General features: G+C 44.7%; 2 protein-coding genes across 2 annotated transcripts in view; one reads left to right on the top strand and one right to left on the bottom strand.

Annotated features, from left to right (window-relative positions):
• Positions 1-445: 445 nt before the first annotated feature.
• Positions 446-13838, top strand: lrp3 (low density lipoprotein receptor-related protein 3; the record flags this gene model as incomplete). The annotated part of the gene is made up of 7 exons (XM_080520225.1): positions 446-534; positions 4826-4961; positions 5040-5245; positions 7082-7698; positions 9284-9756; positions 12386-12518; positions 12750-13838. The coding sequence occupies exons 1-7, from the start codon at positions 462-464 to the stop codon at positions 13836-13838; spliced, it is 2727 nt and encodes a 908-aa protein (XP_080376351.1). The 5' UTR covers positions 446-461.
• A 3915-nt stretch (positions 13839-17753) lies between these two features.
• The window catches only part of slc7a10a (solute carrier family 7 member 10a), a 38061-nt gene continuing 29033 nt past the window's right edge, over positions 17754-26781 (bottom strand). Inside the window, exons 5-11 of the mRNA XM_080494434.1 lie at positions 26674-26781; positions 26464-26587; positions 24475-24578; positions 23825-23921; positions 23496-23645; positions 21665-21842; positions 17754-21587 (exon numbers count right to left, since the gene is read on the bottom strand). The exon at positions 26674-26781 is cut by the window's right edge and continues 46 nt beyond it. Of these exons, the coding sequence (XP_080350560.1) occupies positions 21487-21587; positions 21665-21842; positions 23496-23645; positions 23825-23921; positions 24475-24578; positions 26464-26587; positions 26674-26781 (862 nt within the window). The 3' untranslated portion in view covers positions 17754-21486. The remainder of the gene's footprint in view (positions 21588-21664; positions 21843-23495; positions 23646-23824; positions 23922-24474; positions 24579-26463; positions 26588-26673) is intronic.

Raw genomic sequence — 26781 nt, 5'->3', positions numbered from 1 at the left:
TTTATGCTGAATTGTATTAAAACAACATTCCTAAGTGTATTAAACTATACACATAACATATGACTGCTTTACATTTAATGTAAGGAGACAGAGGGTACATTTCCCAGGCATTTGCTCTGCAGTTAAGCTGATATTTCAAAGTGCAAAAGTGTGTGATATTGTGTCGCACTGGACTCGAACCCGCGACCTTCAGTCTCCGAGGTGAGCCTCTGCCTTTATTCACGACTCTCGGAACGTCTCTTACTGTGAATGCTGGAACCGGAAGCAGCTGTGTTTGTGTAAGTGTAGGTGTTTGTGTGCAGCTTCACACTGGAGTCTCTGTAAAGGACACAATGCCTTTTCCTCCAGCTTGCGAGCGAGGAGCTGCGGGTGTGTGCGCGTTGTGGGTGTGAGCTGGGAGCAGATGCTCACACATGCTGATCCTCCGGACAAGATCGAGTCCCAGATAATAGCAGAGGAGCATGGCACCTCCTCCTCCTCCTCTGCTCCTGCTCGGACTGCTGCTGTGCTCCTGCTCCTCTGCGCTCCGTGCAGGTGAGAACACTTCCTCCTCCTCCTCCTCCTCCTCGGTGTCACCCCGCAGCTCCTCTCCAGGAGGACTCCTGGTCCTGCTCCTCCTTGCGCAGCCTCCTGCTAACATGCAACCAGCTGCTCTCATTGTTGTGATGGAGACCCAGTGGTCACCATCGATCTGTGGTGGAAAGTGATCGGGCTCAGTGTGGAAACATGGATGCTCTTTCACCAATGTGGTGCTGCTATCAGCATTACATCACTGCTCCTCCTCTGCAGCACCTCCTCTTCCTCCCCTCTGTTATCATCCATCCCTCCTCCCTTCTGTTATCATCCATCCATCTTCTACTGGTCACAGCAGGGGCTGAAGGCGCGCGCGCACACACACACACACACACACACACACACACACACACACACACACACACACGCATCAGCTGTTCCGTACTGGAGGAAGCAGAAAGCTGATGTTCAGTGTCTATTCATGTCAGCGTTTTCTGGAAGCATTTCAGAGTTGTGTGTGTGTGTGTGTGTGTGCGTACTGAATCAGTGCGGTCAGCAGAGGGAAGTCCGTGGGTAAAAGAATATTTTTGAACTGTGATGGATATCAAATTACATGCATAGCTTACACACACACACACACACACACACACACACACACACACACACACACACACACACACACACACATTAGATAAAACATGTTTATGAACTTTGAAATCCATATTTCGCCATTTTAAACTATTATAGCATTTCTTTCTCTCCACCAGTTTAATCACTGTGAAACTCGTCAGAAGAGCTCCAGTCATCCTCCCCTGGGCTCCAGTTTGTGGAGGACTCAGGCTCCGTTTTCACCACAACGTCCTCAAGTGAAAATGGAAAATGGAAAAATCCTTTGTTGTGTTTTGGGTTTCACAGGACAATGATGCTTGGAGGCACTGAAAACTCAACTCATTGAAACTGCTCCATCTCCATAGAATATAATTTTCTTTTTTATATATATATACACTGCTCCTGCTCCTGGCCGTGTGATGACTCCCAGTCCAGATTCTCCTGGGACTTGGTAGTTTTATTTTGACAGTCACCGTAATAACAATCCAACTTGGTCATCCTTCCACTAGAATGTTTGTGTTCTCCCATTGCTAATGCTTAGAGCTGATTGTGCTCTGATGCATGTGTGAGTGGTTTCATTGCAAAAACAAACAAAGCCCCAGCTTGTGGCCCAACATGAAAAGTACAGGGTTTTCATTGTTCCTTACCTTTCCTTGTGAACAGACATCGCTTTCAAAACATGTGTAAACGTGAAAGTTTTCAGAAATGAAAAAACTCTTCACTTGAAAAGTTTTCATGTAAACGGGGCCTGAGACTATAATGTGGGAAATTGGAACTTTCACATTTCCCAGCTGACTGTTGGGCAGGATGCTGTTTCAGTGGCAGTCCACACGAGAACGCTGTTACACATGAACACATCCATTTTTACCAATCATCCACACAGGGCAGCTTTTTTACAAGCCTGAAAATGTGTTGGTTATTTTTTTCTCTAACACGGGTCCCAGTGAGGAGAAATTCTAAAACCCTGGTTTGGCTTTAAGGTGTGGATGGTGAGATGCATATTTGCTGAAAAAGATGATGTCATCAACCCCTCTCCCCCTCATCGTGGTCCACGAGGTCACCTAGCAACCATAACAGAGTACATGCTCCAGAAGCTAGTGGCACTAGCAGGAGGAGGAGTGTGAGCTTAAACCTATATAACTCAGTTATATAGAAGTCTATGAGCTTCTATACTTCTATGTTCTCTGTGTCTTCTTAGCCATTTTTGGTGTATTTGGTGAGTCACAGTGCCCCTAGAGGCCTGGAATATGTGGGACAGTGGCAGGCCATGAATTTCAGGCCCAGGCCTTCCCTGCTGCTCTGAGTCAATCCACCCCTCAATAACTATTTTATGGCTACAAAAACCATGTTATGCAGAAATGCAGTATGAAAAGCCTTTGCATCACAGACAACTCCTCGTGTAGCCAGAATAAATACCTTTACGAATGAAAAAAATCCAAGTTCACGTCTCTTCTCCCGCTGCAACTACATAAAAAGCGGCTGCTTTTCCCAAAACCTCTGGGGGTCGAGGAGGGAGACAAACATCAGCTTTTCCTGGTCTTGAAAATAATATAATGGCAAATAATACAATCCTGAATCCTGCCATGGAGTTTGCAGTGAGCGCAGGTAAATTGTACTGGATCTCCGTGCGCTCGGAGTGCTGCGGTGCGTTCATGACCTCGTGCAAAAGTCCATCTTGAAAATAGTTTTGGCGAGTGCGGTTGGAGTGCGGGGGGCACGCTCAGGCGTGGCACTTGTAGTGGTCTGGTGGGCCCGACTGGCGGCTTGGGGAGTGGGAAGCACCCCCCTCGCCCCAAGTGTGTGTGTGTGTGTGTGTGTGTGTGTGTGTGTGTGTTGGAGGGATATGGGTACTGGCGTATACCCATCGAAATCAGGGGGTGGGTACATGGGGTGGGTATTGGGGCTCCTGGGGGTGGGTGGCTGGCTGTTCTGGGCCTTCGCTCTTCCTGATCTGGGGGGGGGGGGGGGGCTAGTCCAGGGCTCGGAGGCTGGGGCCTTCTCTGTCCTGCCGGGTTGGGGGGGTGGTGGTAAGGGGGCTGGCCCCTCGGGGGTTCGGCGGGCTTCACCGCCGGGATCGGGGAGCCCCCTGCCCACGTGGCCTGGGGGCCCTGCTTCAGCCGGTCCCGGCTTGGCGGTTTGGGTTGAGGCCTGGGGCTCTGCGCCCTTTATCCTTCTCTTGTGGGCCACTCTTGCCTGGGGGGGGGGGGGGGGGGGGGTCCTCTGTGCTCTCCGTCTGGTGCCTGCCGGGTTGGGGCGTGGCTCTCCGGAATGGTTCGCCGGGGGTGGCGGGGTGGCGGTGTGGGGCTGCAGGTCCCTCCACAACAGTTTCAACAACACCCAGTGGCCAAAACACACACACACCCACACACACACACACACACACACACACACACTTTCACTCCTCATCGATGAGATTTCCTGCTGACTTTTCTTGTATTCTGCTATTGTTGTTTCAATGGTCAAAATCATGTTTTTGTTTTGTTTTTGCTTTTGTTATTGTTGTTGTTTTTGCTCTTTGTGTTGTTGTATTGCCTACCTGCTAATCTATACTCCTGCTTGAAAATGATATTGCCGTCTAGATAGAGCTGCTCAGGCTGGTTTAATCTAGAAAATCTCATAACAGTTGGAAAATATCTGGATCAGTGTGATCACTGTAAATAATATATGTAGCACTAACACGAGTAGTGTATGTTGTCACCCACCCATTCCCCCACCCCAATCTCTCTCTCTCTCTCTCTCTCTCTCTCTCTCTCTCTCTCCTCCCCCCCACCTGGTCGTGTACAGTAGCCATGCCAACTTCTAATAAAGGCAGCAACATGGGGAGACTCAGTCTCTTCCTGTTGCAAGAGCAAACACTGTTCTGACATCAGAAGGCTCTCAATCACATCATATTGTCTGCCCTTGCTGCTGAACAGGACAAGGGATAAAAGAAAAGAAAATAGTTTTGACAATCAATCTGCAACCAGATATCTATATCTTCTCCTTTAGTCATTGTAGGTTGACAAAACCACTATCAAATAAACACAACTATATTTTTGTTCGTGCAGCTCGCTACAGATGCAGACAGCTGGCGCGAGAGAGTGAACTCTCTGACCATCCAATCACAGAACTTGAATACACTCACGTCACGCTAAGGTAATCTGATTGGTGGAAGCAGCAGTGTGACCAACACTAGTTTTACTCTGCAGATGCCTACAGAATTGAATGTGAAATACTCAGGCAGATTTCTTTACCCTGGCAACAGGTGATGGCTAAAATGTGATTGGTTAAAAGCTTTAATGTGGAAGTACATGTCTGGAAGCAGTGCAGCTGGGGAGAAGTGATGAGAAGAAACAGACAGACCATTTGGAATTATTAGCGGACACTGATGGAGGACATGCTATTAGCCCTAATGGCATGTCCTACATCAGTGAGTCGTGTTCACGGAGTGACGTGTGGACAGAATTTGTTTGGAGAACGCCGGGGAGAAAAAAGATGATCTGGGCTGGTGTGAACTAGACCTCAGGCTCTCTGAATGCAGGCAGCTCATTTATCACCTCCACTTTGTTTCACTTCTATCCAGATTTATTTAATCACAGATCATGTCGTCTCTCGGCAGCTCAGTGTGGCGGTGGTGGAGGTGAGCTGCTGAGCTTTAAACCATTGAGCCCCGGCCTAATGAGGTGGTCAGACCTGAGTGACGTCCAGTGTTCTCCTCTAGCAGGCTGCAGTGAGCAGGTGGAGGTCCACACTGAGCGGAGGGGGGTCATCTATAGCCCCTTCTGGCCCCTCAACTACCCCGCCGGCTTCAACTGCAGCTGGCACATTCAGGGAGGGCAAGGGGAGGTCATTACCATCAGGTACACACACACACACACACGCACACACACACACACACACACATACGCACACACTAATTCAATCCCTTCTTGTTGCAGCTTCCGGGACTTCGATGTGGGGGAGTCGGAGAGGTGTGGGGCGGATTGGCTCCTGCTGATGCCCTCGTGGAGCGGAGAGTCCCGGCTGTGTGGCTCCGTGCTGCCCCCACCTTTTATCTCCACCAGGGGGCGAGTCTGGATCTACTTCCACTCACAGGCCAACAGCTCGGGGCAGGCTCAGGGCTTCCGCCTCTCCTACATCCGAGGTACGACGGATCCGTACGGAGACACTGGGAGGTTTATCGTAATATTGTAATCAACATACCCAGGATATCTCTCTGTTCTGTTCACATGAAAGAGGCGGAGTTTGCAGTGTCTCGCAAATCACACACATTGAGAAACCCTGCAGAGCATTCTATGGATTGAAGGAGTAATTATTCTCTGGAAATATGCAGAATTAAAACACATCCAGCAGCTAAAAGCAACACTGCTACTGCAGTCAAAGCCAGAACATTACAGATTTGTTCATTTGTGAATTTGTGAGATTATACCTGATTAATTTATTGGAAAATATAATCAGACGCTACTGTGATAACTCATTTTTGCTTTATTTTATTATCAGACAGAGCTTCCTCACTGCTCCTCTTTTAGTTTACATTTTCCATCCAGTTGTTTTGGGGCTGAGTTTCCTCCATGTGAGTGTGTTTTGTGTTGGAATATTAATTCATCACCATGACGACAGGAATAGTTCTGTGCTCCATAAATTCATGTTTCCGCAGTTCTGTCAGCGTGACCATTATCATTAAGCTCATTATTCCAGATCAACTGATTGAATTGAATTGCATTAAAACAGTGCACAAATCAGGATCATCTAACAACGGGCAGTTTCTAAAGAGACCATGTTGGTCAGGAGGCAGAGCTTTTATACTGCTGGGATCTTATCCAGAACATAACACCTTCAGAGTAAGTTTCCGCAGAGATTTATCCTGCATCAGTGAATCAGCATCGCAGTACAGAAAACCCAGGGTTCGTCCTCAAGTTACCACGATGAGAGAAAATCCAGAGTGGTAGTATAGGCCCCTAATGTGAAGCACACCTCATCACAGAGAAAAATAGAGCTAGACAGATAAAAACATCCACCAAAATAGCTTACGGACATAGAAACACACAAAATAGTTTAGTCTCAACTATGAACTGAAACTGAGGTGTTTAAGTCAATTTGGTTTTATTTTAATTCCTTTCAATTTAATTCTTTAATCAATTTTTATGCCAGATGTTCTTAAAAAGCAAAGATAATGCAATTGATAAACTCACTACGTGAACTGCCAGGGATTAAAAACTGCAATGTGAAATTGAGAAAGCGAATGAAGAGACATTTGTTGTGTAAATGTGCTGAACACATCATCAGTGATGTTTCCTGAAATCATTGAGTGTTTCAGAGAGGCAGAGATAGATTAAAGTGAACAGCATGAAATCTGAAGACCAGTGACGCAAAGTTTTCAAGTTAAAACACAAAAGTGTTTTAGGTGTCCGTTTACACAGCGATAAAGATTGTTTGCATATGCACAACCACTGAAAACACAACTTTTTGAAAACGCTCGAAGTTTGTCTGCATGGAAACGGGTGAAAACATCACTTTCTATAAACGCTCGGCCTCCGTCTTTGTGGAGATGGAGGAAACGCGGCTCCTGGTCCTGGTCGCCACGGTCATAGTAAACAGTTGTAGTACACATGCTCTACAACTACAGGATCTTTCATCCTGAGTATTGTTTCATCTGGATGGATTCACCTATTATTTCTAGCGAAGTGTAATGTGTGATTTTGCTCGCAGGTACACTTCAAAACTGATTTTATATCGTGTGAAAGAAGTGAAATAGATTGTTTTTCTAACTTTAACGAGTCGGAATTGTGGTGAAACTTAATTGTCCTTCCATAAACAGTAGGTTGAGTTTATTTACCATTTCTAAATTGTTGAGGGTCGTCCATCAGCGGTGCATTAGAGTTTGCATGGTCACCCTGTGCATGTGTTCTGTGTTTTACTCTCTCGGCTTGGTGCGGTGTAATGTGAGTATTGGTGTTGAAAGGACTGTGTTGTGTTGCAGGTCACCTGGGTCAGAGCAGCTGCCAGTCGGACGAATTCCTCTGCGGGAACGGGAAGTGTCTCCCTCGCTTCTGGAAGTGTAATGGTCAGGACGAGTGTGGCGACGCTACGGACGAGCGCGGCTGCTCCCCCCTTCCCACCGAGGCCCAGGCGGGCCCGTGCTCGTCCGGCTCCCTGCCGTGCACCGAGGCTCAGTCCACTCGCTGCCTGCCCGCCGCCCTGCGATGCGACGGCACACGGGACTGCCGCGACGGGTCGGATGAGCTGGGCTGCCCCGATACCACATGTGGGAAACACCTGCAGAACTTCTACGGGTCGTTCGCCTCCCCGGACTTCTTCCGGGTGAACCGGAGCGTCCTGATGGAGCTGAGGTGCTCCTGGCTGCTGGACACGCAGGATCCCAAGCCCATCGTGTTGCAGCTGGACTTGCAGCTGGGACCCGGAGACTCTCTGCACGTGTACGACGGCCTGCTGCAGCGCGCCGAGCTCCTGCTGCAGGTCCTGTCCCATCACAACAACAGGCGGCCGACCTTACTGGAGTCCAGCCGAGGACAGATGAGCGTCCTGTATGTGGCCAAGCCTCACAGCCCGGGACATGGCTTCAACGCCACGTATCAGGTACTACATGCACAATGCTGATTCATTCTCCTCATGTCCTCCAGTCCAGAGGTAGAAAGAAACCTGCAGCTCACACTTTTAATACTGTTCTCTTCACTGATCTTTCTTTCTGAGTTGACAGTCAATATAAGGATGGTGGCTAAAGTTGATGGTTCCCCTGACAGGCGAGGGCAAGGTTCACCCGGACACGTGAGGGCAAGGTTCACCTGCACAGGTGAGGGCAAGGTTCACCCGGGCAGGTGAGGGCAAGGTTCACCTGCACAGGTGAGGGCAAGGTTCACCCGGGCAGGTGAGGGCAAGGTTTGCCTGGACAGGTCACCAGTCAACTACTTTTGCAGGAACACATCACCAGCAGGGTAAAACTAACAAGCGTCATGATGCTTGGTGAATTCTGCATCACACAGACATCCAGGGATCAAAAAGTGACATCACTATGAACGCTTGGCACCCTGTCATTATTGAGGAATATAAGCATGTTCTTTGGCTCCAGGCTAATTCATTTAAAGGACCCATATTTGGCTATATTTCATGTTTCACATGTATGCTCATGTGGGATAATAATTTGGGTGATGCAGTATACAACACTTAAAACTTGTGAAGTTATAGCTATTTCTTGGATTGAGCTGACGTCACCTCTCATGAAACGGGTGGTTCTCAGCTCCTCCTCCTCCCCCGCCCGCACGGAGACTGCAGCCCAGCTCACAGCCTCCTCCTCCCACCCCCTTGGTGACGTAGTGAGTAGCTCACGCTCGCAGTTGTAGTAATGTACTTAGAGATCTCGGCGCCTCATTAGCGTCTTTTATTGTGGGAATAGCAGCAGGTTTCAAGATGAGCTTCTGAGTAAGTCCAGTTTCAAAGTACCGTAGTTCTGGAAGCTTCTTTGGTGAAGTGTCGCTCGCAAACAAACACATTCTTTGTGGAAAAGAAAAAAGTCCAGCCACATTCGCCGCTGTGCTTCTTCTTTCGGCAAGCCAAATAGTGTGGACACATACTTTCACCCGAAAACACATTTTCTCCAAGTGGACATGATGGTGAAAACAGTTATCGACAGCAACAAAAGCAGCAGCGTTCAGTGTGAAGCAGCATAGACTGAGATAGCACACAGAGAAGAGGCTGCGCTCCATGGCACATTTGTGGGTGTGTCTTGTTTTGGTTTCTCTGCATGTCAATCTTCCTGGAGGCGGGGCTTCTCCAGCTCTGTGACGTCAGCAAGGTGGTGCCGCGTCATCAAATTGAATCAACACGTTGAGCTCCCCCACCAGTGAGAACAGAGAAAGATCGCTGTGAACTCAAGCTTGAGGGAATCAATGTAAAAAAACACTTTGGCGATGTATATGAACCCCAAATAGCACCTTTATGATGTTTAAAGCACAGAAAAGTCGATTTAGTATAATATGGGACCTTTAATACAAGTGGGAATAAAAAGCTGCAAAGTTTGGAACTGTTAAAATATAAAGTCTCCGTTTGGTCCTGAGAGCTGAGACCTTTTCTAAGAGTTGGACTCCATGGAGCCGTGAATGTTTTGGAGGAAGAATAGTTTTTTTTCTGGTGCCTCACAGAGTTTCTTGGTCCTGCTCCTCTCGAGGTCAAAGGTTACTGCTTTCCTGGCGAGCGTCCCTGTGGCAGCGATCAGGGTTGCTACTCCGAGCGGCAGCGCTGTGACGGTTACTGGCACTGCCCGTCTGGACGAGACGAGAAGGCCTGTCCGGTGTGCCCGGACGGAGAGTTCCCCTGTGAGGGGGGCACCGGGGTGTGTTACCCACCCTCAGAGCGCTGCAACAACCAGAAGAGGTGCCCGGACGGGTCGGACGAGAAGAACTGCTACGACTGCCAGCCCGGGAACTTCCACTGTGGAACCAACCTGTGCATCTTCGAGACGTGGCGGTGTGACGGCCAGGAGGACTGCCTGGACGGGAGCGACGAGCGGGACTGCCTGGCAGCGGTGCCCCGGAAGGTGATCACTGCAGCTCTGATCGGCAGCCTGGTGTGCAGCCTCCTGCTGGTCATCGCCCTCGGCTGTGCGCTGAAGCTGCACTCCCTCCGGAGCAGAGAGTACAGGTCAGGAAGGCTCATTTCACTTTGGATTCATCCTGAAATTCACTGCTGTAGGTTTCACTGCTGAAAGGGTTATCGTTTTTCTGTTATTCAGATTCAGATAGGGATTATAATGTCAATATATTTCTTGCAGTATTTCATAGAGAATCCATCTAAACCTGTTGACCTCTCAGTGTTCCTCATTTCATCCTCCATGAGAGGAACACTCAGCTTAATCTTTTACTCACAGGAGATGGTGGGAAGAGGGAGGCCTGTGAAGAAAGCCTTCACTTCTTCCTCTCTCAATGAACAGTTTGAGGTACAAAAATCTTAATAGAACTTTTGAAAAACATCACGTATTTCTTTAGATATTCTATATAATAGAGTTTTCCTGTAGCCTGAGCCGCCTTGCTAATAATTTGCCACTTTTTTCACCTCTTTCACAATAAGTAGTCATATGGCAGTGGGGATTTACATATACAAATAGTTGAATATAAATGCAGGGATCGTGAAATACCAACATATTTTAGTGAACACTGGTCCAGTAATCCTGCAGTTTTTAATGGACCGAAGTAAAGTTTGATGTAAACTTAACTACGCCCCAAGTTATTGTTTATTAACAAAACTATGAAAAATAAAACAGGCTTATGGTAATATAAAGTTTATTACCATCACAAACTGTCAAAACAAATGTGAAACATAATGTGAACATAATGTGAAAAAAGAACCAAAAATTCACAATGGACACAAAATACTTATCTGACTAGAATTCACAAATGATGCGTGTGCGTGTGCGGTGTTCATGTTGTTAAGTGTTCTTGATGTTCTGAATTCCGACAGTTTGAGGCATAGATATTAACACTGGATGCTGCACAGCCTAGCAGCGCCTGTTGGCGCAACATGCCTACAGCCTAACAACCCTAGCCCTAACCTGCTTGTGTTAAACATATAGATCCCAGGCTAGAAAATCCACAAAAACATTCGTAGCTCGCTTGCTCGTCCATGTGTCAACACAAGTAATACCTCATCTTAAAGCTGGCGGAAAGCTCTATCCCGTGGAAGACTTTCCCCCCCTCCCAATAAGTTTTCTATTAGGTGTCCATGGGATAGAGCTTTTTCTCAGCTTTAAAATTAGGTATTACTTGTGTTGTTACGTGGACGAGCAAGCGAGCTACAAATGTTTTTGTGGATTTTCTAGCCTGAGATCATTATGTTTAGCACGAGCGGGTGACCTCTCCAAAATGACGGCGCTGTAGGCACGTCACAGGCGGCACCATGAGTTATCTAGTGTTTTATATCTATGATTAGAGGAGTCAGTGAATGCATCCTGGAGAGCGGGATGAGGAGCAGGAGGGTGAGGCGAGCGTGGCTGAGAGCTGCCGAGGGAAAGAGAGCTAGCGAGTTAGCGGAGCGCTGGTACCTGCTAAAATACTGTGTTTTCCCTGCACTGTTTGCGGCGTGGTCACGGCGAACAGTGACCAGGTAATAAAGCTGGTGAACGATCCACCTTGTTGTTCTTACAACGCCCGGGCGGACTTTACAATATGAAAGACTGGGAGGTTATTCTTGGCTTTTTCAGAGTGATAAATGAAAAAGAGACCAGTTTTAAGAGGATATTAACCGGATAAATAATCCTTTTCTGCATTTCGTGCCTCTTTGCCCATGACGTGTGGATGAACTACGATCAATGATGTGTTTACAGGAAACGGCGTTGTGGTGTGGACAGGCCCTTAGTTCATTAGTTGTTTCTTTATTTGAAGCCACATCCACTGCCACCAATTGGAGAGTTGCACTCATTCTGTGTATTTACACAAGTATATTATTGTCATTCTGTCCGGTGTGTGGCCCGATAGCTTTAGCTTTAGCTCCAAACGGCGCCATTGGCGATGTGCGGGGAGCCGCCTCTCGGAGCTTGCTTGCTTCTTGTTGCTGCCCCTTTAAAGAAGTTTGCTCTGCTATGGATTTCTATTTCCAAGAAAATGCACTTTACTGTGGCAACTGACGTCCACTTTGGGGTCTAAACTGGAGTGTTCGTGTCTCAATTTCTGAATTAAATGACAGGCGATCAAGCTTTGCTGCCGTCGTTGATCGTTGCTGGTTGGTCCCATGTGGCTCCCCCAAAGGTGCTTCAACTTATCAAAAACATCCATTACACTTCACTTTCTTAAAGTCTCTCTTCCTAAAAGCCTCTCCCTCAACAGGCCCAACTCGCAGCCAACATGCAGCATTGAATGCTTGTAATTTACCACCAGACTAATTGTCTGTTTGCCTAGGGCCGTGAAATCCGCAACAAATAAGCTTACACTACCTGAGATTTACTGTAACACGCTGCTAACATCATCAGGAGACATTTTATGATACAAACATGTTGATGGTTAATTCTCCCAGCATGCATTGCAGCATCATTTCCACCTCAACAATATGGAGCACTCTGACTGCACGTCTGCTCCTTCAGCGACTTCACTGAAAGAGCAAAACACAGGATGTGTACTTCTGCCCTGTGGGGGCTGATGCTCAGGTGGGAGTTGATGTTCTGTTAAATATCGTGACACTTTCAGAGGCAGAAGGTCAAAAAACAGAATATAGAGATAGAATTCACCAAAAAGTACATTTTTCCTCTGAACTAACTGTGTAACTCTTCTTCCTCTCACAGAGCCTTTGAGACTCAGATGACTCGTATGGAGGCAGAGTTTGTTCAGAGAGAGGCTCCGCCCTCTTACGGCCAGTTAATAGCTCAGGGTCTTATCCCTCCAGTGGAGGATTTCCCAGTGTACAACCCCACCCAGGTAAGACCAATATAACACCACCTCAAGACCACCTTAAGGCCACCTTAACAGCACTTTAACACCACCTTAAGGCCACCTTAATACCACCTTAAGTCCACCTTAAGGCCATCTCAAGGCCACCTTAAGACCACCTTAAGCTTTCTCCTCCTTCTCCTCCTCCTCCTCCTCCTCTTCCTGTTCCTCTTCCTCCTCCTGCTCCTTTTCCTCTTCCTCCTCCTCCTCTTCCTCCAGGCCTCCATGTTACAGAACCTTCGGCTGGCGATGCGCAGACAAATGCGGCGTCACTCTACCCGCCGCTCCTCTTCTTCCTCCTCCTCTTCCGCCCGACGACGTCTTGGTCATTTGTGGAGCCGCCTGTTCCAGAGTCGAGAGCAAACCAGAGGCCACGCCCCCCTGCTGGACCCCCCCGGGCCCACACAGGTCACACTGGGTCTGCACAGCTATAGAACTGTGGGGGAGCAGGGGCCTGGGTATGGGGGGGCTGACGGGTGCAGGTCCACGGAGGATCTGCCCCCTTTCAGCCCAGAGAGCCCGGCTTCACCTCTGTCCTTCCACTCAGTGGACAGTCTGGAGGAGGAGGAGGAGCTTTCCCCTGTGTTTAACTCGGCACCCCCCACCCCTCATCAGAGTGACTCCTCCCCCCACAGGAGATTTCCTCCCTCCCCCCTGGAAGCCCCTGTACCTCCATGCCCCCCCCGTGCATCCAGGAAGCTCGTTCTGGAGCTTGCAGTCAATTTGAAGGGTGTAACTTTGAGACGTTACTCACCTCTGGGGCCCTTGTCCCCAATATCACCCTCTGTCAGCTCCCAGACTCCAGCAGGACGCTCCCACTCACAGAGATCCCCTCTTGGACCCTCGTCTTTATCTTCTGCTGTTGGAGCAGAAGGGACGTCTCCCCTCGGACCCCTGTCTTCATCTTCTGCTGTTAGAGCCGACAGGACATCTCCCCTCGGACCCCTGTCTTCATCTTCTGCTGTTAGAGCCGACGGCACATCTCCCCTCAGACCCTGGTCTTCATCTTCTGCTGTTGGAGCAGAAGGGACGTCTCCCCTCGGACCCCTGTCTTCATCTTCTGCTGTTAGAGCCGACAGGACATCTCCCCTCAGACCCTGGTCTTCATCTTCTGCTGTTGGAGCAGAAGGGACGTCTCCCCTCAGACCCCTGTCTTCATCTTCTGCTGTTAGAGCCGACGGGACATCTCCCCTCAGACCCCTGTCTTCATCTTCTGCTGGTAGAGCAGAAGGGACGTCTCCCCTCAGACCCTGGTCTTCAGCAGAGAAGGGTGACGTGGCTGCAGTGAACACAGACCAGAGGAAGTAGGGGCTGGCGGTGGCGGCTCAGCAGTTCCCCGTCCAGAGCAAGAGACGTAGCGTTTGCAATACCTGCTCTGATAAAAGTGTCCTTGAAATGTGACTCCACCAGATTTACAGGTGAGCTCCACATAGAGGGGCCACAGATCAGTGCATTCAACATTTTCAAGGCAGAAAACGTGCTAAAATATGCACATGCAGTCATTTTTAAAGACTAATAAAACCAGCATAGGTAGTGCTTATATGCTCTGTTCCAGGTTTGTTTAGAAGTTCTGCAGGTTTCTAATGTTCAACCCTACGATTAAGTACAAACTCCCCGTGATTTGATGTTCTGAGCTCACAAATCAAGATGAAAATTTGGCCACAGTTGAAACTTTGGCACAGCCGAAAAGCCTTTGTGTCCTTACTGAGAGCCATTATGCACCGACATGTACTGTGAGCCATCCAAGCCTAATCAGTGACCACATGGGATTCATCAAATTCATTTGATTAAAGATCTTGTTAAAGATCTTTATTAAAGAGAACTTCGACTTGTAGTATTTTCCTCTCCATGCATTTCTTTATCTGGATAAGTCAGAGCTCTGTAGCCACACATGGCTCTACATCACTTCTGTTCTACAGCTCCTCCTGGATACTATTTACATTGTTTTATATTGTCAACAAATTAACTGAAAAGCTGAAACTAACAAATAACTAATAACAAATTATTATTATTATTATCATTATTATTATTATTATTATTATTATTATTATTAATAATAATAATAATAATAATAAATATGTTTCAGTAATTCTTGGGGACAAGGTTTACGGTAAAGCAGGACAAGTCAAACACAGCAGGGCCTGGGAGCCACAACCACAGAGTCTGTTCTGGTTCCTTGGACCACCTGAAAAATGTAAAAATGTAGTTTTAATAACAGTCACTGCTGCTTCTGGTTCATTTCCTGGGAGCTGCACAGTGTTAGTACGGTTATTGACATTAAACTAACATCCAGCCTTTTAAAGTGGCAACAAAGTTTGTTTTTTAAACTTCAGTTTGCATCTTTCAAAATGGAATCATGTTGAAATTCTACTTGTTTCTCTTTGTACATATACACTTTTTCAGATTTTGTAAAAGAATTTAAATGAACTTGTCATTGTGCTTTCCTAAATCAGGAAACATTTAGAATTGTGGCTGTTCATAGATCATTATTGGATTATTTAACCGTTCTGATGCACTCAGGTCAGCATGTGTCCTCGGAAGTGATCTGGAACAGTGTGTGTCGGCTTCATAGTGTCGGTAAACACAGAAACTGAAACAGAGAGATGATCAGTCATTAGTTATTAGATCCCCTCCTTCTGTGTGGGATTTCTTTTACGTGCTTTTAACTGAGCCTTGGATTTCTGAGCATTTGTAACATTAGGATTTGTCGCTGCTGGGATATGTGAGCTTAAATAAAGAGTGAATATCAATAATTATTTTGGCCAACAATTGAAGAAAAAAGTCAGGCATGTATCATGTAACAAATGAGTGTTCGAGTGCATGATGCCAGCGCCATCAGTGTCTCTCCAGAGGTCCAGGTGATAAAAGGAAGATGAATCAATTACACAAAGTGACCTGACACCACATACAAACTTACTTCGATGAGTTGGTTTAAAGCTTAAAACTGAACAAACATTGTAAACTTTATTTATTTTGTCATGTTGGTAAAAGTTTATGTTGTGGTGTAATGATGTCCAGAGAGTGCTGTTCTGCTTGTTACATGAATATGTGTTGACAATAACCGGAATGTAAAGTAGACCACAAAACAATCAATGTAGAACAAGATGAGATGTTTGGAAAACATGAAAGTTTGATGAGAAGAAAGAAAACGGACGACTATTCCCAGTTATTGCAGGTTATGCGATGAGGACTGAGCAGTGTGTCTCTGGCTGGTAGCATTGTTTTCCTTGTTTCCAGATTCTGTGATGTTCACTGGCATCTGGCAAGTTCTTTAAATATATCTTTACAGGATCTCCTGTTCACACTTGTTCACTAGTTTAGTTCTTCTGAAATTATAACATGATCTTTATAAAAGATTACAAACTCCTTTATTGAACATTTATTTTTCCATTCTGAAACCTGGATAGTGACTTGAGTTTGGGTGAGAGGCCTCCTGCTGTGAGGAATCCCTGGGACTGAAGTTCTACTCTCTGGATTAACGTTTGCGTGAGCTGCTTTTTCCCAGCACTCTGGAGTTCTGGAGATTCATGTCTATGCAGAGAATTCTTCTCTGAGCCCAGATTGAAGCTGTCTGCGTTCTCCAGTGGAGAAGGTTCTCCTCTGCTGCTGGGAAATGTTCTTCTCTCCACCTGGACTTTTAAAACTGAACTTCTCTGCGCTTTTCTGCAGGAGGCCGAGTGTGAAACGGAAAAGAGGAGCGTGTGCAGAGGATGATGATGATGATGATGATGATGATGATGAAGAATATGGGTTCTTGGATAGTTCCTGTTGTAAAAACACTGTCTGTCCTGCTGTTGCTTACTGAACTGAATGTGCCATTTCTTCCTTCCTGCACACATCGAGCTGCTCCGCGTCACGTGCCGTTCGAGACGCTCGTTCTTTCTCCCACACTCCTTCTGCTCTTGTCTGCTGCCTTTCTGCTTCCCCCCCCCCCCCCCCCCCCCAAGAGGAACTATTCTACTCATTTTCATTGTGTGGAAATCCATTAATACAGAGATCAGAAACCACAATCGAGAAGACGTTTGAAGATAAGAAACGCATGGTTTTTGTATTTTCATTTCAGATAGGCTTCACATTCAAGGCCCTTCCATACTTCCTGCATTGCACGCCCACATGCCGCTCGAACTTGTGCGCAGACCGCGGACACGCGCACACGCTTGCACCCATACTACAAATTCTGGGTCTTCTGCACGTTCCGTAAGGTAACGTAACCATCCCCAAAATATTTTCACTTCAGGTGACAACTGTTTTCCTATTTTCTGTTTACGTTCATATTTTCACTCCAGGAGTTCTTTATTTTCTTTCACATTGTGATTGTACAGACGGATACCGGCAGCTCTCCTCACACAAGCGCCCAATCAGCTCTGGCACATGCGCAGTCAGAGCGTTCCACAAACGTTCCACTTTGGGAGAAGTTTTGCTTCTATAGTGATTCAAGAGCAGTGTTGTTGTGTATATGGACACACAAAACACAAAACAAAACACTACAGAGGTTTTCTGTTTTAAATGATGTGAAAACGTATTGGCTCGGTAACACTGCAAATTTCTCAATCATGGTTGTAGAACTATTTTATTCTATTACATTAGTGGCAAGTTATTTCAATATGAGCATTACTACATTCAGGAACACTAACGTTATGACGTTATTGGTTGTTGCATCTAAAGTTTGCAGACTCGGCAGTCTGCAACTTTCCTTAACTCCCAGTTAAAACATCATAGTATCTAACGTGTTCTATAAACCTTCCTCTGATTGGTCATTTTCTCAGTGAGCAGTCCCTTCACTGCTTGTAATTTGTCATCAGCTTCCTGATCGTTCTGGATGCTGCTCAACACCAGTAGATTACCACAGAGGGGACTGGGAGCAGCGTGAGCGCCATCCTCTCAGAAGTTATTTTTGACTGTGTATAAAATGAAGGGAAGTTCAACGGCTGATCTTTTAAAGCCACAGAGAGCTTTGAGGAGAAGCAGCTCCTCTATGTGAACGTTGTGATGTGAACACCTGCGGTCTGAATGCCTTAAATGTTGCTTGTGTGTTGTGAAGATCAGGGACTCTCAGGTATGGCTGCACGATATAACAAGAGCAATCAGATAGTTCTGAACTCCACCAAGGGTTGACATGGACACAGAGAATGACACGTATTGCACATCCACATCTAATGCCTTTATTCATTAACTCAGTTTGATGATCCCATGATTTTATTTCATAATTGGAAAGAACACAAGATAAGACAGTAAATTGCAAAATGTTCGATTGTAACAATTCTTTTAATCTGGATCACCACCAACATTTAATGGGTTCTTCCTTTGATCAAAATGCTCCTGTGGACCAATTTGAATGAATATCTGCTCACCAGTTTGAGACAACTTGTTAACAGACACAGATGATTTGTCTAATTCCTAACTGTACTCTTTATCTTTTTGGGCCCAATTGTAACCATTCTGCACTGTGATTGTTTTGGTTTTGGCAGGGTGGGGATGATATTCAACACAATCTGGACAATATGTTGTGATGCAGAACATGAATGCACAAGGGAAACATAATTTAGTCATGAAGAAATGTATATTGTCAGTGTTAATTTCCAGGAATTGCTAACTGGGTGATATATCTCGTGCAGCCCTACTTCCAGCTGTGGTTTACATGTGTGAGGTGTTGAAATGTCTGCTGTGAATTTACAGCTTCAGGATTTTCTCTGGGATTATTATTACGGCAAACAGTTTGTGAAAAAGGAAAAATAGTCATTTGTAACTTCATGACAGTGTAAATAAATGTGTAAGGTGTGGTGGTTCAGCTGGCTCAGCGAGTAGAAGCAGGGTCATCTAAAGTTTCCTCCAGGAAAAAACCTGTGTGAGTCAGAAGGTGGCGAGATGAGACTGTGTGGAACTGGGTCTCTCTCTCTCTCTCTCTCTCTCACTCTCTCTCTCTCTCTCTCTCTCTCTGTGTCTCAGTGTGTGTCCTGTGATGGACTGCTCACCTGTCCAGGTGAACCTGCCTTCACACTGTTATCTGGATCAGATCCTGGACCCTGAGTTGTACGCTATGAATGAATGAATGAATGAATGAATGAATGAGTGAATCCATGAATTGTTTGCTGTCTTGCAGACAGCAACCGAGAGGTTACACAGTGACTTTCTCCACTTTAAATCAGGGTTGTCCAACTCATTTCAGTTCAGTGGCCACATTCAGTCTCATTTCACCTTGAGTGGGCCGGACCGGTATACTAGTGCCATAATAACCTTTGCATTTAAACGTTAAAGTTTGTCTTTGTCGTGGTGAAGATTATATGTGATGAAAATGCCTATTTTCACAAAACCAAACCATTGCTACTGAAAACAACTCAAATCTCAACATAAAGCCAATTTTAATATTAGCTTTAACATCCCTTCTTTTAAGCCCCATGAAACAGTGTTTTCCATGTGTTTCAGTGAAAAAACTCCTCAGTTTGAGCTGTCAGCTGCAGTCACACAGCAACAAGTGGGATCTAACTACATCTCTTTTAACGCTTCATTTCCATAACAGACTGACATTTGTTAAAAAAAAAAAAAAAAAATCCATTATTTTCAGACCTTTGTTTGTACATTTTGTGCTGGAATTGGAAAGCTGCCATGGCATTGTGGGGTTACTGTTAAACCTTGTACAGCCTTCTGCTTGTTAAACTTTGTTTCCCTGTGCCTGCATTTATTAAACTTTAAGCTTCTGCTTATTTTCTCTATTTCATGTATTTCTGTGCACATCAGATATTCAGCTGATACCAACTTGATGCTGTGGATATGTACAGGATTACAGGATGTCGAATTCTGTTGTGAGCCGTTTTAGACACGCACACGCACACACACACACACACACACACACACACATTTTTGGCAGGAGGTTTTGGTGGCACCGGGCACAGCTTTCTCTCCCCTACAACACCGCCGTGTTTTATAGTCAATTACTCTGGAGGCCTTATGTGCATTTCCATCTGTGCTCCTTTCAAATATGTTAATTTGGTGGAAAACTACTTTTGTTGATGATGGCAAATGATTTAGATTGAGAGGATGAATGCTTTTCATAGACGGCGGTTTTTTTCAGGTTGTTCTTTCATTCAAGCGGTTTCCGGTTGGTCAGCGTGGATTATTTGGATCAAATTTAATTTGATTATCAATTCGAATCACCAATTAGAGGTCATATGATTTCACCCCACTTTTATCAATTTTCTCTAATAAGAAAGGCATGTGCAAAAATTCCAAACAGCTTTCAAATAATGGCATCATATTGGTCAGAATGATATTAGTGTCTGTCTACAGTGTAGGCATGTTAGCATAGCATAGCATGAGCATATCACCACAAGACATGAAACACTTGACATGTTCTTACATGTCTTCCTCTTAGAAGTGGTTATATTTAATAGGTAATTACATTGTTAAGTCTGTACAACGTCATGCTCTTACAAAACAGAGGTACAGGCATCAAACTGTACATTAAATGTTTGACAAGGTGTCTGAGGAATGTGATCTTCATCTTCTTTACACAGTATTTACAGATCTCGGTATAGCTGGCTAGTGCCTCAAAATGGCAGGAAAGACATGATCCTCGTTAGTTTGTTAGAGTGGAAATGATGTGTTCAAATCCACAAGTGTTTGTTTACCTTCATATGTCTTGGTGCATGTACCACATGAGCATCACCTGGGCCACAATACAACTTCACCTTCATGTAGGACGTGTTGCAGCCAGGTTTGGGATATTCATGCTTATAATCAGCTGAAGTTCAGCATGAATAGACTCAACCGCCCTGTCAGTTTCATGGTGTGATTCCTCACACATTGGCCTTGGGTGAGTGGAAGCAGGCCTGTTAACAAGTAAACATCTTTTAATAGCTCTCAATCTGTCTGTCACACAACAAGCAGGAGAGGAACCTGAATCTGAAGTCTAATATGAAAACACGTTTACTCCTTGGCCTTTCACCCAGCTTGAGACTCTGCTCTTGCTCTTATTGTTGCCATTTATAGTTTTTATAGTATTTTGTCTCTTTATGTACAGCACTTTGTTTCAGCTGTGATGGTTTTAAAGTGCTCTATAAATAAAGTTGAGTTGACTTAAAAACTGCACCTGATAAAGCACCTTGATGGAGATCACAGTGGTATTCATTCCCATAGTGGAGAAATAATACAAAGTAACTAAAGTCAACAGTGTGAACACAGGAGACCTAGAGGGAGACGTAGCACAGTCTGTACAGTCTGTTAACGTGACCAAGCTGGTTCTTTATCATCAGCTGCAGTTATCTTCTGGGCTGTGGGTATTACTGGAAAAGACCAAAGTTGTGGAGCTAGTCCACTACTAACATTGCATATAGACAACCTTTCACATCGATATAATAAAAACAAAGAAGAGGCTGTAAAATGATCTAAAAAGAAGGTATGGCCAGAAATAGCAGAAGAGAAAACTCCTCAATTAGTGGAGTGTGAGTAATTAGTGCGACAGAGACAAGGGCAGCAGCAGGAATACTGAATATTGCTAAGGGCAGAAACTGCTTGCATAGTTACCTCATAAAGGTTATTACACAGAAGAAATACCCGCACAGAACAGCATGCTACAGCATCATAAGGCACATTAGCAGGAGAGTAAAAAGTCGTCAAATATCAAAAGTCTTGGGAGTGAATCAGATGCTCCTGGATGTTGTGGTGGTGGTGAAGAATGAGAAGAAGAAAAAGAAGGAGTAGAAGAAGAAGAAGCAGAAGAAAAAGAAGAAGAGTGGAAAAGAGATATGCTAATGCCTTAAGTACTGTATAACCGTACACTTACAAAAAATCATGAGATAAAGATGAGGGGCTTCGTGTGCCCCCATCACCCCCCCCCCCCCCCCCCCCTCCCCCCTTCAGAGCTTCAGTGAAGCTTTTTCTTTTCAGCAAACATATCGACAAAGTGGCACAGACAGTGGAAGAAGAGCTGCTGTGAGGAAGGAGGCAGCCCCTCACATGCTCAGTCAGTGGCTTTGGAGACTGTGAGGGGTTCAGTCTCTGAGGGGTCTCCCTGAGGAAACACCACGTAGCACAACTTCTGGCCCACGTACGTGATTTTCTCTGCAACACGGAGCAAAGCAATGGTCACAATCACATACCAAACCTTTAATACACCAGCATGTAGTCTGGAGACCCACCCATTGCCTTGTACAGCCATTTGGGTTTATCCTTCCACTGAACTCCCACAAAGTAGACCGGGACCCCCGTGAGCATGATGACCATCCCCAGACCGCAGACCACCGGCTCAGAGTACAGACTGAAGCAGAGCAGCACGGCCCAGAAGACCAGGTAGCTGATGGGGATCAACAGATTCACCTGCACACACAACAAACGGCCCTGTTTCTGCAGGAAGTGGCAGCACAAAGGGCTGGAATACTCTCGACATACACAAATATATAACAGTACCCCCACGGACCATCCATCCATCTATCCATCCAATCTTGGCAGCCACATCTTCAGGTTCCGAGTGACAGTTAGTTAAAGGACGAGCAAAAACCACTTAAAACTGATTACAGTGATCACGTCTGACTTTGAGTCGTCAAACTTAAAATTTTTAGCATCAAGAAACTGCTGACAAAACTTGTGGTTTTATGGCTTATTCAAGCGTTTAAAAGAAACATGTGTTTACTTGGTTGTTACAATCATAAGTAAAGCTGAAAATATGTCCAAACTTTATCATCGATGCAGTATCAACATGACAAAAGAAAAGACTGAACTGTGATAAATGATGTTTCTATGCTCAGTCTGTACATTCACCACATGTTGTCCAATCAGATGAGTCAAATGTTTAACATTTTTCTCTGAGTTATTTCAATATTAAATCAAACATGAGGCCAACAGAGAAGTGACTAAAAACTGAAATACTTGTAAACCTGCAGATTCAAAATGACCAAATCATAAAAATACAGAACATGGCTTTTGTTTAAAACTGTGTCCAAAAAGAAAAAGTACAGAAATACAAAGTGTTATTTTGAGGTTTCATTTCATGGGTGTACACTGGTTGTTTGATGATTATTTCATTTAGAATAACAATATTTTGGAGGATTTCACAGACTTTGTTGATGACTTTCTGTTGTTGAATAAAAAATAATGAATGACAGTTGTGTAACTATAAAGACACACGGGTTAAGCAATGTGAGTGACACTAGGGGGCGCCACCACACCAGACAAACTGTTGACTCCTCTCAAGCCTCCACCTGCACAAGCAGGAAATCGGTTTGCTTGAATAAAGGGAGTTTACGGGGTTTGGGGAGGACCTGCTACATGTTTAAATCACCACATCGTGGAAGGTTTACTCAAATATTTCTCATTAATTTGATTTATTCAGTGTTTCTCTTCTGTATGGATAGAAAATCCACTTATACAACAAAGCAATATTCTCATACATTACTCAACATGTTGTATTATGGCTGGAAAAAAATGTCTCTTCAACGATCAATAATAGAAATATAATTTATAAAGCTGAAATCCTGATACCTACAACCAGAAAACAGCTGGTTTCTAACTGGACTTAATGTCTTTAATAACCTTTCAGTTGCTTGAATGTTTTTTTTTTTTACTAATTCAGTAGTTTGAGTTTTCTTTGTCAACAATGAATTGATTTCAGTGGCTGTGAACATTAAAGGTGATTTAAAATTAACACATTTTAAAAAATGTCACTTAATTTAAACTGAAATTAAAACATGAAGTCTAAAGTGTGCAATTTTTTCTCACCAATAAATCACACTTTAAACATTTTGTCTCCAATAAAGCCCAAGTCACGCCACCATAACGTATTTAGTAACAACGTGATCACGTATCACTTTTCTATTCATTTGTTGTTTTTGTTAATCAATTTAAAATCATATATCTCAATGACTTTTTAATTTGTAATTCATACTTTCTTTTAGTGTTGTATGAATTCAAAATGAACAACCCTGTCCAGAGCTTGTCCGGTCCTCCATTTCCCAGCATGCAGTGGTGTTGTACCTTGATGGGTCTGAACAGGTTAGGGTTGGTCTTGCGGAGGTAGAGGAGGCCAGCGATGGTCACCCCGTACGACAGATAGTTGATGAAGGACACGTAGTTGATGAGGTTGTGTGTCTCGCCGATACACAAGATCACTATTGTGGCGATGCACTGTGTGACAGAAGGTTCACATGTCAGACACACACTCAGTGCATGTTAGAGAGAGAGAGAGAGAGAGAGAGAGAGAGAGAGAGAGAGAGAGAGAGAGAGAGAGAGAGAGAGAGAGAGAGAGAGAGAGAGAGAGAGAGAGAGAGAGAGAGAGAACTTCCTGTTCCACATGCAGTACTCACACAGACCAGCAGGGCGGGGATGGGTGTGCAGTTCTTTAGGTGGATCATAGCCAGGAGATAGGGAAGGTGACCCTCTCTGGCCCCTGAGAAACACAATCTACACACACACACGCACACGCACACGCACACGCACACGCACACACACACACACACACACACACACACACACACACACACACACACACACACAAAGGTGAGACTCATCAGGAGACTCAGTTTCCACTTCATCTGATTTGAAAATATATCTAATTAATTTTATTTTAACTTAAACTTTGTCTACAGTTAAATTAAAAAAAAATTCAATATCACAGCAGAAAATTATGGATTTATTTAGTTAGTTTTTCTGTACTTTATTCATTTTGAAGTAAATGTTTACATGGCAATGGTGTTTTGTTTCATTATTCAATATAAGTTTTGTTCTCCATTAGTTTGGTGTTTTCTTTCACTGTAATGGATCAAAGCTGTGATAAGAGGTTCTTAAATGCAGTTCTTTGATTTGATAATTGTAACAAACCTATTTTTCCAGTAACATAACTGTACATAAAGGCTACACATTTCACATTTGAATGTTTTTTTTGGTGGAGATGACAGATCCCTGACATAAAACACTGAAATGAATTTCGATAAGTAAATATTTTCTTTGTGTGTACCTGGAGGAGGTGAATAAATATCCATTAATTCCTCCAAAGGTGGAGAGTGCCACAGAGATAGGCATGACCCAGGAAAACATCCCGAGCAGCTTTTGTCCAAATGTCTGAAAAAAACAACCAGAAACAGAGAAATGACTGATATTAATGATTCAGTTTAATCATCCATTCCATTATTCATCTTGCTACTGCACCAAAAACAACATCCACCCTAACCCTAACACGCACAGATACAGAATGTGCCTTATTGGAATAAAAAAATGACAACGTTAAAGGAGTCATATTAAAGATTAACTGGTAAAATCAATAAATAAGAATGACAAACACAAATTAAACTTAAGGTTGAATGGTAAGATATCTCACAAATTAAGCTCAAAGTGTGTTACGACACAAATAACAAAATTAATACATATTACAACACTACAACAAGAAACAAATACTGTATTCTCCAAACTATAAGTCACACCTTTTTTGTTATTTTGCTGGTAATTTTTATGAAGCAGTGCATATAACAATACACAGTGAATGCCATGTGTGATGGCGAGATGTGTATGACAGCAAAATGCTCCTACAGTACCACAGAAAAACCTCCTTTACTGCTGGATTTGACTGACAGAGCAACAAATATGTCTCCAAAAAGAAAAATGTCCACATCAGAATTTAAAACGAGACGGGAAAACAGAAAGGGTCTCACACACTGAGTGAGAAACCTGTGAAGGAGAAAATAAACTTAGTGTGATAAAGTAAACAAAGTAGGCTAATGGTGGGCTAAAAGCTGAGGAACACATTCACAGAAGGTTCTGGGCCAATGAGGCTGAACCAGGATGAACCACAGGTTCATAAATATTCTAGATATGCTTCTTTTTTTCCTCTTTATGACCCAATTTGTGACAGATGCAACTTATGTTCCAGGAAACATGGGAACATGCAAGACCAATGAGAAAAAAACTGAATGTAATCACTTTCAGTCACAGTAGCATGCGGTGGTGTTTCAGTCAGGGTCAGCAGTAACCAAATACAACCACCCTCCCCCCAAAAAAGTATTGTTGCCTATGCTGATATAGCCAATGTAGTAGAACATTATGTCCTACAGTAAAGTAACACAATCCCAATCCAATGCAAGGCCACTAACTATGCATCAGTACTTAATCCACACCAACATGACAGCTGATCAACAACCACAACACATCAAGACACTGAGCAGCATCGCCATCACATCATTTTCCAGTGTTTCCCACAGGTGTGCGCGGAGACGCGGGGTGGGGGTAATCATGGCATCTGACAGGGGGGTTTGGACTGTGCGAGTCTCGTGCATCCAGAGAAAGTAAAAAACAAAAAAACAAAAAAACTAGCACTCACCATCACTTGGAGATTAAATCCCTCCTGGTGTAAAATGCTGCACAAAGCCTTTGTCGGTCTGAGTTCCTCTACTCACAATTTCCACTTCTTCTGCAAACAGGCATCTTGAAAAAGCTCCCTGAAGCAGGTTCCCTTTAGCATCATCCGGTCGTTAAACTAGCCGCCGTCACTCCAGAGTAGCAGATAATAACAGAGCGTCATCACACACCTGCCCGTGGGCCAATCAGTCAAGCTCATTTCAATGATGACAGCAAGACCAGCGCTGGAAACTTTGCTGGGCCGAAGGCGTTCCGTCAATAACACATCAAAATCTGATGGGCTGATGATACTGTCACTCAATATTTTAACCCAATAGCAGCATCCAGCTTCCATCAGAGGATAGCAATGCTTTCCTCTGCGAGCCCCCAGCAGAGGAAAGTCACTAATTGATTCCAGACACAGATTTCAGAATCATTTTTTAATTATTAAAAAAAGAAAAAATATTTTTGACGCCCCTGACTGCACACCACTGCTTTTGCATGACGTGTGTGTGTGTGTGTGTGTGTGTGTGTGTGTGTGTGTGTGTGTGTGTGTGTGTGTGTGTGTGTGTGTGTGTGTGTGTGTGTGTGTGTGTGTGTGTGTGTGTGCGCTCACCACTGCCACAGCGTTGGAGGCCAGCAGCTCCTGCGGGGTCATGGAAGAGAAGTATGCGATGTTGGTCATGGTGTAGACCAGGGTGACCAGAGGGATGGAGATGTAGATGGCCCGGGGCAGGTTCCTGCTCACCAGAGGAGAACAGGCTTCATGCATGCACAACGCCAGCTGTCACAAGCGGGAAATGTTTGTCCTGCATGTGTGCCGTACTTGCGAGGCTCCACCACCTCCTCCGTGACGTAGTTGAGGAAGTTCCACCCGCTGTAGGCGAAGGAGGCCTGGAGGAAGGCCAGAGCGATCTGTCCCACCGACGGGTCC

Source organism: Blennius ocellaris, assembly GCF_963422515.1.
Source record: "Blennius ocellaris genome assembly, chromosome: 1".
Classification (NCBI taxonomy): domain Eukaryota; kingdom Metazoa; phylum Chordata; class Actinopteri; order Blenniiformes; family Blenniidae; genus Blennius; species Blennius ocellaris.
Note: the sequence above shows the minus strand (reverse complement) of the source record. Positions and strands in the feature narration are given on the sequence as shown.